The following is a 16,928-nucleotide window of genomic DNA, read 5'->3' on the forward strand; positions in this document are numbered from 1 at the left end:
GGCCAGGATGAGCAGGAGTGGCGTGGTGCCTGGCCTGGGCTCAAGCTCCTCCCCGCCATCTGCTGCTTCATGCACTGCTACATCCCCTCAGGGGTCCCGGATTGTGAGAGGGCGCAGGCCAGGCTGAGGGACCCCACTGGTACACGAATCCGTGCACCAGGCCACTAGTTAAATAATAATGGCACTGCCATCTTTTTATTCACCCAAGCCAGGGACTCTGGGTGACATTCTAGACTCCTCTTTTTCCCTTAGCCCCATATTAAATCCAGCACCTGGCCTAGCTGATTTCACCTCCTACACATCTCTCATCTGTGCAGTTTCAATAGCATCCTAAATGACGTCCCTGACAATCATCTTGTTCATCTTTCTCTCTGTTTGTGGAAGGACAAATGCCAGACTCTGGATCTTGCCTCTCAGTTTGTGAATTCTATTTCTCATCGCATCCTCACATACTCTGGATAGGGGCCACTCACAAGTCTACATGCTGTCTCACATCTCTGTACCTTTAGATTTGGGGGCCTCCCAGCTAGAGCTAATAATGTTCTTTTCCTTGTCCACCTGAAACACTGATCATCCTTTAAGACCCAGGTTAAACATCCTCTCTTTCCTGAAACCTGCCTTGCTCCCCATGCCCACTTTCCCAATTCTTCGGATAATACTGAACATTTCCTGGTGGTTGCTTTCATTATACTTTTATTTTATTCCTTATCATAATGTTTCTGCCTATTTCCCCTTGAATAAAGGGCAAGGACCATGTTGAACTCATTGCTGTACAGTGCTTGGCAACAAGGCTGGCATGTACTACTGTTGTTCAGGTTGTGCCCTGAGGCAACCAGCAGTGGCTGAGATCCAGCCTTTATTTGCCAAGCTCTGCACCCGGACATGGGGCAACCTGCCCAGAGGAAGGGGTGCCTTATTCTAAGGCACATAAAGCAGCTGTATAGGATAGCAGTGGCTCTGCCTGTCACATAGTAAGGGTTCTGTCCTAATATTACTGTCCTTTCTCTCTGTGCCTTCTTTGCTCCTCCATCAGCTAATGCCACTGCTCTTGGGAGTGTGATTGAGTGCCATCCTAGTCTTCAGACTCTAGACTCCTCTGGTGCCATGAGGACATGGAGGCCTCAAGGGGCATCCTTCCTGGGAGGAGAGCTCCCCTTGGCTCCTCTTCTGTAGAGATTCTGGTTTGGTTCTGGGGTGAGGGTGGAGTTCTTTGCTAAAACTAAACACAATACCTTACAGGCATTACAGTCTCTTATGAATTAAGTAGCACCCAAGAATGTAAAGCCCATACAACTCATGGGGCTCTTCTTGTGAGGGATAGAAAACACAAGCAGGAGTCCACTTTCCTCCCTTTCCCTGACTATGACAGACATTGCCAATCAATTATAACACTGTCACATGAGGATGTCCCAGAGTCCTACACAGAAGGGCACTAATTATTGGAATTGGCACTTAAGGCAAAACATTTACTATCTTCAATCAAACCCAACTCCTTATTTTATGAATGAAGTGCCAACCCCTATCCTCCATGATCCTCATTCCTTAACTCTGTCCTTTCATCTCTAGTTAAACTTGGCCTGGGATGGTTCTCACTTACCATTTTATAAACACTTTTGACTGGCCCCTTTCCTGGGAGTCTTTCCTTAGCAGTCCCGTTCCTTAGAATCAAGCTCTAGACACCTTAGCACTAAGAACCATAACGTATTTCGCTTCAGAGAGCTGCTTCAGTTTCCTCACTCATTAGGTGAAGAATTGAGATCTAGAGATTGAAGAAAAGTGACCTGTCTGAGATCTCAGGGCAACTCAAGTCCAAATATTCCAACTATCAGGCTATGGCTCTCTCCACTATACCTCTTTGTGGCTGGTGTTCAATTTTTATTAATACTTACTTCATGGAATGAATCATAGACTTTGACGTTAGAAAGAATCTTATACAGTATCTTTTCCAAACTTCCTCAGAAGAAAGAAGTTCCTTTCTCTGTAATTCATTTTTATGTGAGTGTATTAAAATCTAGAGAGTTTAGGAAGCAGGAGATGGGTTTGGTGGAGAAACACAGAATCTCTACCAGTTGCTGCTCATCCACTACCTGACTGAATGAGTTGCTCTCATTGTGGACCAAACCCTTGCCCTGGAAGTATCACGCATTAACTGACTAGTTGATTTAGGGCTCTAGGCTCTCCCTCTCAAGGGACTGCTTCCTTTACGCTTTAGGAGACACACAGCCATCCACAAGAAATAATAAAGGAATAGAGCAAGACCCACAAGCTAGAGAGATATTTTTCCTCCATCTCTTCTTTCTAACCTTTTTATTTGGCTGCTACAAATAAAACAGATCAGAAACAAAAACAGACTTGCTGAATACCTTTTATCCTAAACACAAATGTAGTGAACTTATGGTTAGACTTCTGGGAACTATTTTTAAAATTTGATCCCAATATTTAGGTTGTTTTTATAAATGGTTGACTTGTCTACTGGATGGATGAGAGAATGGAACTGATAAGCCTTAGAAGATTATCCTGTGATGTTTTATATGACAGAAAGATGCACTTTAGCCTCATTGGGCAACAGGTCAAACCCTTTACCAAATAGTTGGTCTACTGAAGTATCTTTGCCCTACTTCTTTCTCAAATGCAGCTGTCATTACGTAAATCCTGAAGTCTACCCAAGTGAATGCATTGGCTGAGCTCTTGAGACAAAACACTGGTATCACAAATTGGGCACCTTGTCAGTATCAACATAGGAGTGACCACTATTTTGATAACCAGTTATCAAGGGCTTAAGGACTCAACTTCTTGCATTCTCTAGCATTCTCTAGCCTGTTCTGTTATCTCCATTTTCTTGATGAACTCCAACTTACCTGTCACCTCCTCCTTTTGAATTTCTCCCTGAGGCCCTGGGATGGAGTTAAACTCCTTTGATGCCATCACAGCTACTCTTTTGTTTGTAGAACTTTCCCCCACTAGCCTGAATTTATCACCAGAGTCCATGGTTTAATCACCTTTGTAACTCCAGTACATAGTGAAGTGCCTGGTACTAAGTCAGCACTGAATAAATAGTGTTTGAATGATGCATGAATGAATAAGTGAGTGAAAGAGTGGTCTGATACAAATGGTCTTTCAATCCCTCTCATCTACCTGTTCTATGATCGTAGTTATTATTACTGATACTCAGCACCGTGCAGTAAGGAAAGAGAAAGGAGGGAGGCAAGCTCATCCTACAGGATGTTTTTCTCCCCCTTGGAGACTGCATAACTATAAATCACCTCCTTTTTTTAAAGGAAATGTAGTCACTGACTGCACAGGTGTGCTAACTCCTCATCCAGGTGAGTGAGCTCTAGTAGGCTAAGGTAACATTTGGAAAACTGGATAAAGCATGATAAGAAAGTATTATCACTTAATATTACTACATATATTTTTTTCTCTGTCAGAGAAATACAGAAAAGCACTGATTTACCCAAGGCATTGGTATACCATTTTTCTCTGAATATCTCTTCTACCCCATTGAGTAAAATATTTGAAGCCAGGACAGCTCAAGATCAAGTCTACTTATTTGCTTTCTTATTTTAGAGGCTGACTTGTGTAAAAGGGTGTGATTGATGAAAATCTTAGGGCTCTCCAGGAGAAAATAAAACTGTATACATGGAAAAAGCAGTCAAATAGCCCATAAACAAAGAACTCCTCTGGGTTCAAATACAAAGATACTCTTATTCTTTTTTATTTTATTTTTTTTAAATTAAATTAAAATTTTTCCATTGCCATTTTATCCCCTCTATGCCCTCTTCCACCTCTACCCCCCCCCCTTCCCACCCCCACAGGTACTCATTCTTAAAGTGTTAATTCTTTCTTTTGCCCTTCTGGGCTGGAAAATCAAGGTCAAATGCAATAATGGGAGCAAGATTTCCATGCCAAACTTCACATGCTTCTTCCCTGTGAGGGGTAGGGTAGAGAGGGAGAGCAACAAGCTCTAACGGAAGTTACGCACCTGAGGTCATCCTTGCAGCCCTTCTTGGAATCCCTTAACCCCTTCTTCTCTTGTGGTTGCCCCACCATGAAAACGGTGTCCCTGACGGTAGGGAAATCTTTCAGCAGGGCCCTCAGGCTATTGCAGTAGGCCATGATCTGACCCCGAAGAGCATAGTGAGACATGCGGTGGTTAAATCTGAAAAATCAGAAGAGATGTCCAGAGGTGAGTCCTCTCTACAGAAGTTCTAGGATCTACTTTCCTAGACTATCTTTCAAAGAGAATAGAGAACCTCTGTCATGAAGAAATCTCTGTCTGGGTCAGATTGCTACTGCATGAAGGCAAAGGCATGGGCCCCTTCAAAGCATCTCCTGTCCTTCACTTCTCATGCTCCTTCTTCCGTGTGTCAGAGGTCAGCTTGATTTGATTTTATCTAATAGGATCATGGCTCAAACAAAACAGATCACCTCATACCTTGGAGAATTTCTACATAATTCTGGTGTTTATTGAATTCAGAGTCAGAGAAATCAGCATGTGTAGTTCCCATGTACTACATAGCCTATACTTACTTCTGACAATATTCCACTATTACTTCTCTCTTGGTTTTCTCAATTTCATCCTGTAATAAAAGAAGATGATAGTTCTTCTATTAAACAGTTGGTTATAAACACTCTCCAAGCAAGTATCTATGTAGAAACTGAGAGCAAACTTAAAGCAGAAAAAGGCCACACTGTTGAGAAACTCTTCCTGAAGGTCACCTTATTGGGAAACACTCCCCCAGGGGTGTCTCCCACTCCCCTACATTTTGCTGAGTGAGCGAAGAAGGCAAGGCCCTACCAATCTTTACGGGGGCCATTTCTAAGGGTTATGTTTGCAGAAAGAAGTCTTAAGGGATGAGGTAATGCCTCCCTCCAGGAAAAAGAGCAGACTTGCTATAAAAGAGGTGGGTTCCTCCAAACTCAGTATTACTCAACTGTGACAAACACCCAGTGCATGCATCCAGGCTCCCATGTTGCTCCCGTGGCCCTTGGGGAGCCAAGGGAACTGACACAAACACAAAGCCCATGTTGCCTGCTCTGCTATGAGTAATGAAGTTATTTTGTCTCTTAACCAGAGTCTTGTGTCTTCTGCCAGCCTCCACAAAACAGTCACAGGTTAACGTACCCGCTTGTAAATAGGCTAAAATCCCAGACTTTGGCAAAATTGACAATTTATTGCCTGAGCCCTTTCTAATCTGATCAGCATTAAATAATCCTATGAGCAGTTAATGAGTTATTACAATTTCCACTTGGTCAATATTTTTTAATATTATAGTAAAAAACTAATTTAATATCTCAGTGACTTATTAAAAGGAGTCCTTTCTCTCCATTATTGTTCAGTAGTAAACTTGAAATCTGGCCTCCCTCACATCCCAATTGGATTAGGTAAATTTAGGCCTTTCGTTTTCAGTCACAGGTAGGGAAAAAGCCTAGAGATTGTAAATATGTTTTACTTGAGCCATGATCCTATCAGAAAGATTGCCATTTCTTTCCCAAACATCGCTGCATCGACCTAACGATTTCCTCATCAAAAAATTAATAAATAATGAAATGATATTCACAAACTTAAGCAATACTTTTAACTGTTTAAAGACTTGCGCTTTATAAATATGTTTTGGAGAGATTGGGCCAGTATAAAACCCTTTAATAGGAACAAGGTGACCGTGCCTGAAAAAACATGATAACAGGTGAATTAGATGGCAAGAGTCTTTGTTCACGTTGTCTAAACACCCTAAGGCACCGGCGGGTCTCTCAGGAACGGGCAAATGTTCCAGAGCTGGTGCTGAAACTAGTTTCATTTAGAAAGTGACAGAACGAAATGTGACCTTGGGAAAATGCACATATTTTAAAAACCAGACTGCAGTTGGCTTGAATGGCTTCCTTCGTACTTCTTATTGAGCTCCCTTTTTCAGTTCTTTATAATATGTTTTCAATGGTCCTATCCAAATAGGCGAATGCAACAGGCTCTAAGTTAAGAATTTTTATTTGCTCAAATGTAAAAGATGATATGAGAGCTTTAGGGAGCCCTTCTTACTATACTCACAAGGTTCATTGAGTCAGCCATGGCTTGTTTCCTGAGGAGGAAGGCATTCAGCATCATGTCCCGCAGTCCCACCTTTTCTAATTGAATAGACACAAAAGCCTCCGGAGCCCTGACAAGTGAACAGAGACATCTGAGCCCAAGGCAAGTGGACGTATAGCAAGGAGACAACTCGAGAACTCTCTGAAGGACAGGGACACCTGAGGCTGCACATTGGGCACTGCAGCAGGGGAGCTGGTGGCTCTGTCTTCATAGTCCCAGCTGCTTCCTGTGCGGATGTGTCCTCCTCCTCCTCGGGACTCATGTGCACGAGGCATGCATTGGCAGTCCCGAACCTCACAGCCTGGCCCAGTGTTTGTACTATCCAAGTCTCTGTGTCCTCCAGACCTCATGCGTAGGGGCACCTGGACTGAGAGGCCCTCTCAAGGGTCTGCTGGACCAGCCACATTGATCATAAATCTTCCACCCACACATTGGGAGTGAGGATTTACGGCACCTGAACTCTGGCCATATGTCAGATTAATGGCATCTTGAGAAGTAGAGTAGCTTTGCCTGTTGTTGTTTTTTTCTCCCCATTAAATTTACCAGAATTAAACTAGAATATCATTGGTATGCCCCAATGAAATACTCAGAGTATTTATAATTATTGCAGAATACAAATATCTCTCTCTGTCATGGTGAGAAGAAATCAAGACATAATAGGGCATCCCTGCCTCATAGACATATCTTTTTAGAGACTGTCTCTTTGACAACACACCATTCTATTATTCTAAGCAAAGACAAAACTCTTGTTAGAATAGTAAGGATAGGTCTGTACTTCTCACTAAGAGACATTTGGAGAGGCCAATATTCTTTGTTCTTGTGTTCTACTCTTTTTCAAGTTTGAAAAATGTAGAAAAAGGGAGGAAGGAGAGGGAGGGAAAAGCAAGAGAAGGGAGGAGAGGGAAGAAGAGAAGAGAAAAGAGGTTGTAATTAGGAACTGTTAACTCTCCTTCATAGACTGGAGTGTATCAGAAGGAATGAGCCTTCTCACTGTTCATACAAGGTTCAAAATCAAACACATGCTGGTCACTCTGGGAGTTTTAGTCATTCTTCAGTCTCATAACACTCTGTTCTTAACTGACTTAAAAGAGGACACATTTATGTTAATCCTGCTTCCCTCTGATACAGTACCTTTTGATAGCCCTGGATCTTTCTGAAGGAAGAATAAAGGTGTCTGGAAGTTTCGGAGTTGGGGCCAACAGCAATCTCTCTATGCCATTTACAATTCTGGAATTTCTTCTGGTTGGACCCATTCCACCATCATTTCTCAGATCTGAACGTATTTCCTAAAATATTTCAAACCAAAGTGAATCCAAGTTGTTGGATTTATATGTCCTGTGGTACTGGCTATAAAATTATCTCACAGCCACAACTGACCACAAATACATGTAAATGACTGGATACCTGGGGAAGGGGTGGGAATGGAGAGAAGGGGGAGGGGAGGAAAGTACGGAGAGTAAGGGAGGGAAGGGAAGGGAGCTACTATTTTGCACAATAAAGGGGTGAGGCACTAAGAGTAACTATTTCCAGAATAGAATGCAATTATCTAAAGTGCTCTGACAAAAATGCTCCATTCCACAGGTGGCTAGTGGAATGCTCGATCAGAGGGGCCTCTCAAGAAATACTGCTGATGGGCTTCATGGCTGTGAGATCTAAGAACTTGTTTCGGGTGCCCATTCTGGTAGAGTCTAAGGCTAGCAGATGGAGGTGGGCTATATATGCTGCCATGCACCATGCAATGATGAAGGAGGGAGAGGCGGCGGGGAGGGCGGGGCGAGGAAAAGGAAGATGGAGAAAAAAAAGGGAAATCCATATTTTTCAATACTCCTATTGGTTATGGAGCTCTCGGGCACAATGAATGGAATTCTTTTACATTTTTCCTAAAATACTAACTAAAAAAAATATTGTCTTCAAAGGAAAGACTACTTTTTCAAAGAAAGAAGTAAGGAGTTCGCTTTACCTGAATTACTAAAGAAGAATGAGGCAAAAGGAAAAAATCCTGGGTAAAAATGTAATGTTTCCATCCTGACTTTTTGTGAAGGCCCTTGTGTTAGCCGGGTCTCTTGGAAGTGGTAGAATATCCAGGACAGAAGACTTCAGAGGTCTAAGAAAGGCTGTGAGTGAGCTAAGAGGGAAGAAAACACAAGCTCTGCAATCAGGTCGCAGTGCTGACACGCTTGTGATCTTGGTTCTGTCCTTAACTTTTCAGAAAAAGGGGATGATATTCCCCATCGCATGGGGCTGTTGAGAGGATTCCACGAGTCCATGTATATTCATCACTTAGCTCACTGCCTTGCCTGGACCACAGAAGCTTCTGAATTGAACTGTTAACTCTCTGACTCCCCACCTGCCTTCAACAGCCCAGCATGCCCATGTTTCATTTCTTTCTTTTTTATATATAAACTATTTTTATTGATTTCAGAGAGGAAGGGAGAGGGAGAGAGAGATAGAAACATCAATGATGAGAGAGAATCATTGGTTGGCTGCCTCTTGCGTACCCCACACTGGGGATCGAGCCTGCAACTTGGGCATGTGCCCTGACCAGGAATCAAACCGTGACCTCCTGGTTCATAGGTCGAAACTCAACCACCGAGTCACACCCACCAGGCCCATCTACATTTCTATCCTCAATTGCTTCCTCTTTTCCAGCTCCTTCCTACAAATATATTTATATCTATTTTATTCTTAATTATCTTGCCCCCTCAAACTTCCTCCGCAATTCTGACCAAACTTCTTAAAGAACTACTATGGACTAAATGTTTGTATCTCCCCCTAACTTCTTATGTTGAAGCCCCTTCCCCCAATAAGATGGTATTTGAAGACATTTGAAGATAGTATTGGAAGGTAATTAGGGTTAGGTAAGGTCATAATGGTGAGGCTCCAATTTGATAGGGCTGGTGCCCTTACAAGAAGAGAAAGACACAAAGTTCTCTCTCTTTCGCTGCCACGTGAGGCCACAGTGAGAGTTCAGCCATCTTCAATCAAGAAGAGAGCCCTCACCAGAAGCTGACCATGCAGGCACCTGGATCTTGGATTTCTGGCCTCCAGAATTATGAGAAAATAAATTTCTGTTGTTTAAGCTAGTCCATGGTATTTTGTTTTGGCAACCTGAGCTGACTAATACTGGAGCAGTAAATATACACCGCGTTTGTATTTTTGTCACCTTGTCACTCCTTAACACTGGCAGTATGCCTTCACTCCAACTCCATCAGAGCTGCTCTGTCAGTCAGCAGTGAGCCTTGGAGAATGTCAAAGGGTCTCATTTTAATCCCTACTCTCTGGTTCTTCCCTCTAGACTTAACTCTATCAACTTTCAACTTTTTCTTCTTTCTTCTTCTTTTTAAAAAATAATAGCTTTGCCTGGTTGGCATGGCTCAGTGGTTGAGAGTCAACCTATGAGTGATTCCCGGTCAGGGCACATGGACTTGATCCCCAGTGTGGGGTGTGCAGGAGGCAGCTGATCAATGATTCTCTCTCATCCTTGATATTTCTATCTTTCCCTCTGAAATCATTAAAAATATATTTTAAAAATCATAGCTTAAAAAATAGCTTTATTGAGGTACAATTGACATTCAATTAACAGCACATATATGAAGTATTCAATTAGAGAAGTTTTAGTATATGTGTGCAACTGAAACCATCACCACAAAAAAATAATGACCCACCCCCCTTCCCTCCCTCAAGTAACCGTTGCTCTGCTTTCTGCAATTATAGATCAGAATGCATTTTCTAGAACTTTATATAAAGGGAGTCATGCAGTATGTACTCTTTTTTGTCTGGCTTCATCCATATTGTTGTGTATATCAATAGATCATGTCTTTGTATTGCTGAGTAGTATTCCATTGTATGAATATACCACAATTTGTTTATCCGTTCATCTGGTGATGGGTATTTGGGTTTTTTCCAGTTCTTAGCTATTTTAAAATAAAGCTGCTGTAAACATTTGTGTATGTCTTTATATGGAAATGTGCTTTCTCTTGCATAAATATATAGGAGTAGACTGGCCGGATCATCTGGTAAGCTTATGTTTAATTTTTTAAGAAAGTACCAAAACTATTTTCCAAGATGATTGACCATTTTGCATTCCCATGAGCAGTGTATGGGAGTTCCAGATCCTTCTCATCCTTGTCAACACTTGGAATGATCAGCCATGTAAAAGTTAACCATTCAAATGGGTGTGCAGTTATTTCTCACTGGGGTTTTATATTTATCTAATAACTAATGGTTTTGAACTCCTTTTTTATGTGCTTATTTGTCATCTGCACATCTTCTTAGATGACTCATTTCTTCTTGAAACATTTCTCTCCTTTGGCTTTGGTAGCAATGCACAATTTTATTCTGTCTCTGTCTCTTTCCTTTTTCCCCTCCCTTTCCTCCCTTCCTCTTGGTCCTTTTCACTGTCTTCATCATTTATTCCTCCTTATTATCTCATTAGCCCTCTTCCTGTCCCACATTCATACGAAAGCATATAAATACACATACACATATATTCATGTATATTTATATATTCCTGTATATTTTACCCTAATGCCTCCTTACCCCTCCCAGTGCTATAGGTCTTTCCAGGCTATTCCTCTTCATGCCTTCCCTTGCCTGCCCTGTGCTCCCATCTAGTGACTTTCAACATTTGCTCCCTGGGTGGATCTCAAGAAATAACTCATAAGCCTCTCAATCTCTCTGACATTCATAACAACCCCACTTATACCTGTTTAATCATTGGTATTCCTCATAAGATTAAATTAATTAAATAAAGGAATCTATATGTTAACTTTGTATGAAAACCACAAGTGGTGATTAACCAGCTCATTTTTTTCTAGTCCCCATCTGCCCTTTCTTGCTTCCATGCCTGGGTATCTGAAGGGACTCCTCTCTACTCAGAATGATCACATGGTCATCTCTGCCTATCAAAAAGCTCATCCCCCAGGCTTTCCCAAATGCCTCCTCTCTGTGCTACCCTACTGAGGTGCCCAAATGGGATCTCTTTTTCTTTAAATTCTTTCAATAGCTTGTTGAATCTCTTTCATGCCTTGTGCATTTGAACTACTTGTTGGCCAGTCCCCCTAACCCACACTGGCCTGTAAGTTCCTCCGGAGCATGAATCATACCTTAGCATTACCTGATGAGCTCAAATGAACAAATAACAAAAGAAAGAATAGGTAAATTGAATTTATCAAAATGAAAAATTTGTTTCCAAGGGCACCACCACAAAAGTGAGAAGATGGCTCTCAGAATGGGAGAAAATATTTGCAAATATTATACTTGATAAGGGGCTTGTATTCAGATTAAATAAAGAATTCTTACAATAATGAAAAGACCCCAAAATCCAAATTTGTAAAAGGGCAAAGCATTTGAATAGACATTTCTCTAACAACGACATACAAATGGCCAATAAGCACATGGAAAGATCCTCAAATCATTAGTAATTAGAGAAATGCTGATGAAAACCATGATGAGATACCATTTACTCCCACTAGCATAGCTAAAATAAAGAAGTGAGACAATAACATGTTCATATTATTATTCATAATAGCCCAAAAGTAAAAACAACCCAATGCCTGTTAACTGATAAATGGAGAAACAAAATGTGGTATAGCTATAGGATATCTTTCATCAGTAAAAGGGAATGAAGTACTGATACATGTTCAAACATGGATGAAGCTTGAAAACATAATGCTAAGCAAAAAGAAATCTGACATGAAGTGGCATGTTTTATGATTCCATTTATATAAAATTTCCAGAATAGGCAAAGCTATAGAGACACAAAGCAGATTCCAGGTTGCTAGGGGCTGAGGGGAGAGGGGAATGGGAGTGACTGTTAATTGGTACAGAATTTCTTTTGAGAGTGATGAAAACTTTCTGGAATTAAATTGTGGTGATGGTTGCATGATCTTGTGAATAATATATGGTAAAGGGATAAATTTAATGTAATGTAAATTATCTATATATATAAAAGACCAAGTGACCAACTGTCCATCCATCCGACCAACTGACTGGCTGGTACATAGGACGCACACTGGCCATTTAAAAATAAATGTTGAATCGCGCATGCGCAATACATATAAAGCTCTTGCTGGCACCAATCACACATACGTGTTTTGATCTGTCATTGTCGATCATGAATTTGATCGACACTTCTATTATAAAGGGCAAATGGCGATATTAAAATATTTCTTCTAATTAATTTCCTTTCAATGTGCACGAATCCGTGCACTAGCCACTAGTATCTCAATAACAACCAAAAAAAAAAAAAAAAAAAAAAAAAGCCAGAAAAAGAAAGAGTATATATTGGGTGTTGACTTTTGTGGAAAAAAGAAGGCATAAGTTCGTTAGGTTTGATCAAATAATTGAATCGATACCCCTCCCCTGGAACTGCCCTTTAGGCCACTTCGCAATGAACATTCCCTTTCGCTTAGACCACATTCCACTTGCTAAGACCACATTCCACTTGCTAAGACCATTATCTCTCCCCTCTGGACCGTCCCAGGCTCTGGACCTGCACAGAGAATTCTCTGCCCATAAAAAGCCCACCTAGAGTCCTTTAAAACCTCTGACTCCCTATCTTTGGGTGCTGGCACCATTTGGAGGCTCAGCCCATCTAGTATCCAGATGACCTAATGAATTTATAATCCCTTACTACTTTGGCCTTGTGCATTCCTCATTTGGCTACCCTAAAAAAATTTTACTTTTGCAAAAAAAAGAAATATAGGAAGGATAAAATATAAAACAATGGAGTCCTTTATCTACAAAGGGCAAAGGTGGATGAAAAGGTTATTTTATTCTAGCTAGTCAATATTATAGAGTTACATATAAAGAAAAATTATTAGCAATAAAAGGTAAAAGACCAAGTAAAGATTTGGTCATGTGTTGAGTCACTTTAGAAAAGAAGAAATAAAAGAAAGGCAGGAAGAAAAGAAAAGAAAAATATAGGAAAGAAGGAAAAATGGGAGAAAGAGAAGAGAAAGGGGGAGAAGAGAAAGAAGGGAGGAAGGAGAGGTAGAGGTAAAGGTAAGGAGGGAAGTATGCAAGGAAGGAACAGCCTGATGTTAGCTGGTGGGTCATGGTAGCATGCCTCAGGCTCCCCTATCTTACAGGCTGACCTGGACATCAGCAGGACAGCCCCCTCGGGGAATGTGATAGAACGCATGCTGGACAGCCACCATCAAAGCATTTTTCTGAGCAGCTTGACAAGCAAGAGTCACTTGCATGTTTTCAACTCCCGAATGGAACAAGAGCTACAAAAAGAAAATATAAAACGGATTAGGAATTTCTCTCATAAAGAAAAGGGTAAATAAGCCTGTCAGAAAAAGACAAATATGACATGGCCTCACTCATACATGGATGCTAATGAACAAAATAAACTGATGAACAAAATAGGTCCAGAGACATAAAAGCATGGAACAGACTGCGGAATCTCAGAGGGCAGGTGGGATAGAGGAGGGGTGTGGAGAGATTAACCAAAGAATTTATATGCATATATGCATACCCCATAGAAAATAGACAATAGTGTGGTGAGGGTCTGGGGGAGGGGGGGTGGTATTAGGTGGAGGAGAGTCAATGGGAAAAAGGAGGACATATGTAATATTTTGAACAACAAAAATAAGTTCTTTAAAAAAAGGAAAAGCAAAATTGAGGGTTGAGATCACCACTTATGCAGCATCCTATATAATAAAAGACTAATATGCAAATCAACTGAACAGCAGAAAGACCGGTCGCTATGATGTGCACTGACCATCAGGGGGCAGACGTTCAACACAGGAGCTGCCCCCTGGTGGTCAGTGTGCTCCCACAGTGGGAGTGCTGCTCAGCCGGAAGTTGGGCTCTGGCAAGCACAGTGGTGGTGGCGGGAGCCTCTCCTGCCTCCGTGGCAGTGCTAAGGATGTTTGACTGTCAACTTAAGCCATCAGTCGGACATCCTCCAAGGGCTCCTGGACTGCAAGAGGGTGCAGGCTGGGCTGAGGGACCCCCACAAGTGCACGAATTTTGTGAACCAGGCCTCTAGTGTATATATAAAAGTCAAACTGCAGGATGAGCTGAGATCCTTGTTCCTCAGTCACAAGACTGAATCTCCCTAAGCAGCATTTCATCCAGGAAGGCAGCCCCAAAGCTTGATTTGCTCTGTAGCTGGACACCATCAGGTTTCCCCAAATGTCAGAAAAGGATGAGCAGGCTTTAATGGGTGAGCAAACACGCATAGGGGAAGGCTCTTGCAAAACTGCCAAGATTAGATTTATGTTTAAAAAATACACACACAAATTGAAGCCTGCACATACACACATAGAAGCAAAGGAAGCTATCTGAGTGACAGGAAAAAAACAGCACCATCTGACTTAAAAAGGTCAGATAAAAGCTCCAATAACAAGCGTATATTTTCAAAAGCTTGACACAAAGATGACTCACTACAAGTGCTTCTTTTTAATATCTAATAGAAGTTATTGCAAGGGGGGTTGCAGTCTCTATAGTTCAAACCAGGCGAATGTGCACATCAAATGAGGCAAGGCCTTCATCATTACTTATGAAGTTGGAAGCTTTTCTTATATAAGAGACCCAGCCTTATATGGATTAAACATTATGATTTTAAAGAAATACATGAGAAAATTGCTTAATTTTACTTTAGTTTCTTTTAAAAAAAATTAAAATAATTTACCTTAAGGATGGCTTCCTTTGTATAAAAACTAAATTTGCCAACTTGGTTATCATCCACCTCAGAGATGGCCAAGACAAGAGTAGTAGGAGAATATCTGCAAGAAGAAACATGTCACTGTTTCAGTCATTGTGCTGTGCCATAAGTCAAGAGATGCCCATTCTGATGGGACAGAATGGCCTGTGATCAGCTCTGAGACATCAGCAAGTGCAGATGTTATGCAAGACTTGATATTTCCACTCGAAGACTGAAGGGCTCTGTGGTCTTTTCAGTCCTTATTGGACTTGATCTCCCTATAGTTTCATTGTGGTGACTATCCACCCTGGAGCATTTGAAATTATTTTCTCTTGATCACTATACCACTGTTTTTCTCCTGTTTTTCCTCTTGCCTTCTTGACCTCCCCACTTTGGCATGTGGATTGTCTTGAGCCAAAGGCAGTTGAAACCCTGCCGGCTTCCAGAAACTTTTACCTCTCCCTTAAAGAATTTAAATTAAAGGCCTTGTCTATAATAGGAGTTTATCACCAGAGATAACTTTTTATGACATATCTAGGCCAGAGCAAACGTCTAATTACTGAACAAATGAGCATCTGATCTTATTGTCCTGAGAATGACCTTCCTCCCTGCTGAAGCCCCAAGGTGCCTTGCCTCAGTCCTTAGCTCAGAAAGTTATTACCTCATTTTTCCTTTCCCCCCGCTGAACCTCTCATGTATATGGGGTTCCCATAGAACATATATAATTAAATTGGATCATTTTCTCTTGTTACTCTGCCTCATGTTGATTTGACTATTAGACCAGCAGAAAGAGCCTAAGAGGGTAGATGGAGAGAAGTGTCTTCCTCCCCACAGCCTCATTTGCTCAGACCCCTCTCGGACTCAGACCCCCTTGTGCACTCCCTAAAAGTTGTCCAGTTCTAACTCTCTCCCATTGCCCTAATGGTCATCTAATATTCTTTGTAACCACGTTTCTGCCTTTGTCCATAACTATGAGACTCTATTGTGTAATTTAATATCTATGACTTTGGGTTTCTTTATCTATGACTTTATGTAAATGGGATATCACTTATCTCATATGTGGCTGTGACAAATATTAAGTGGAATCATATGCATGAATGTACTTTTTAAAATGTAAGTCACTATGCTTATGTTTGATATATGTTGTTGTCACAGCAGAACTCCAAAGTGGCAACTTTAAGAAATGAACATATATAAAACAAATGCAAACTCCAGACACAATTCCTTGGATGCATAAACCGTTCTCTAGGAATTCAGAAGGCTCCCCAGATCTTGCAGAATCTCTGGGTCATCACTGGGAGGACCAGCACTGCTTGGCCAGGACACAGAGCACGTGGGCAACCTGTGCTGTTTGGTTGATTCTGACTGAACAAAATAGGCCCTATCTCACGGCAGTGTAAAAGATCAGCTCCAGCAGGAGGCCCTCGAAGAGACAGAGAATAGCTTAGCTCTAGGTTGGAGACTAAGCCTTGCCTTCAGCTTCTATGAGATCCCTCTCTATCCTAACAATAAATTCTCTTTTTGGTTTAGCTCGTGTGACAGGATAGCGCGGGGGACATTTTGCCTTCAGAGGACATTTGGCAATATCTGGAGACATTTTTGATTGTCACAAATGGGAAGAAGAGGTATTACTAGCATCTGGTAGGTAGTGGTCAGGGGTGCTGCTAAACAACCTCTGATACACAGCCCCCTACAAGAAAGAGTCACTCTGCCCCAAATTTTCATAGTGCCAAGATTGAGAAATTCCAAGACATTGTATTCTATCAGCCTAACCCCTCCATTCTACCCATGCTCTCTCTGAGGAAGATGAGTCCCTTAACATATTAATATACTAACATATCCAAGTTGTATTTTGAGCAGGGATCCACATCAGCAAAACCAAGGTGACTTTCCCTCCTTGGGGTCACCCTTGCCTTCCTTGGGTGGGTGGGACCAGGACCAGAAATCTCTAAGGATAGAACTAGGGCCCTCAGGGGGAGGGCAGACTAGAGGGGAAGGAAAGAAGACAAAAATTTCTTCTCAGCATACATCAAAGGTGCACTCTCTGAGGGGGAAAAGATCCCTTTCTCTAACTGAATGGATTCATGATCTGTTAGTGGTAGGAGTGTTTGCTTTCTGCCAATGGGCATGAAATAGAGGTTTCACTGGTTTGAGTCAGCTTCTTTTATTGACCAACAGAAGAAACTGTAT

The 16,928-nt window shown here is 41.5% G+C and overlaps 1 protein-coding gene across 1 annotated transcript in view; it reads right to left on the reverse strand.

Annotated features, from left to right (window-relative positions):
- Positions 1-16,928, reverse strand: part of LOC118660659 — a 93,528-nt gene that overhangs the window by 9,513 nt on the left and 67,087 nt on the right. Inside the window, exons 21-26 of the mRNA XM_036318300.1 lie at positions 14,727-14,820; positions 13,180-13,314; positions 7,214-7,368; positions 6,044-6,152; positions 4,531-4,580; positions 3,983-4,159 (exon numbers count right to left, since the gene is read on the reverse strand). Coding sequence (XP_036174193.1) covers positions 3,983-4,159; positions 4,531-4,580; positions 6,044-6,152; positions 7,214-7,368; positions 13,180-13,314; positions 14,727-14,820 — 720 coding nt within the window. The remainder of the gene's footprint in view (positions 1-3,982; positions 4,160-4,530; positions 4,581-6,043; positions 6,153-7,213; positions 7,369-13,179; positions 13,315-14,726; positions 14,821-16,928) is intronic.

This window comes from Myotis myotis, unplaced genomic scaffold (assembly GCF_014108235.1).
Source record: "Myotis myotis isolate mMyoMyo1 unplaced genomic scaffold, mMyoMyo1.p scaffold_m19_p_7, whole genome shotgun sequence".
NCBI classification, from domain to species: domain Eukaryota; kingdom Metazoa; phylum Chordata; class Mammalia; order Chiroptera; family Vespertilionidae; genus Myotis; species Myotis myotis.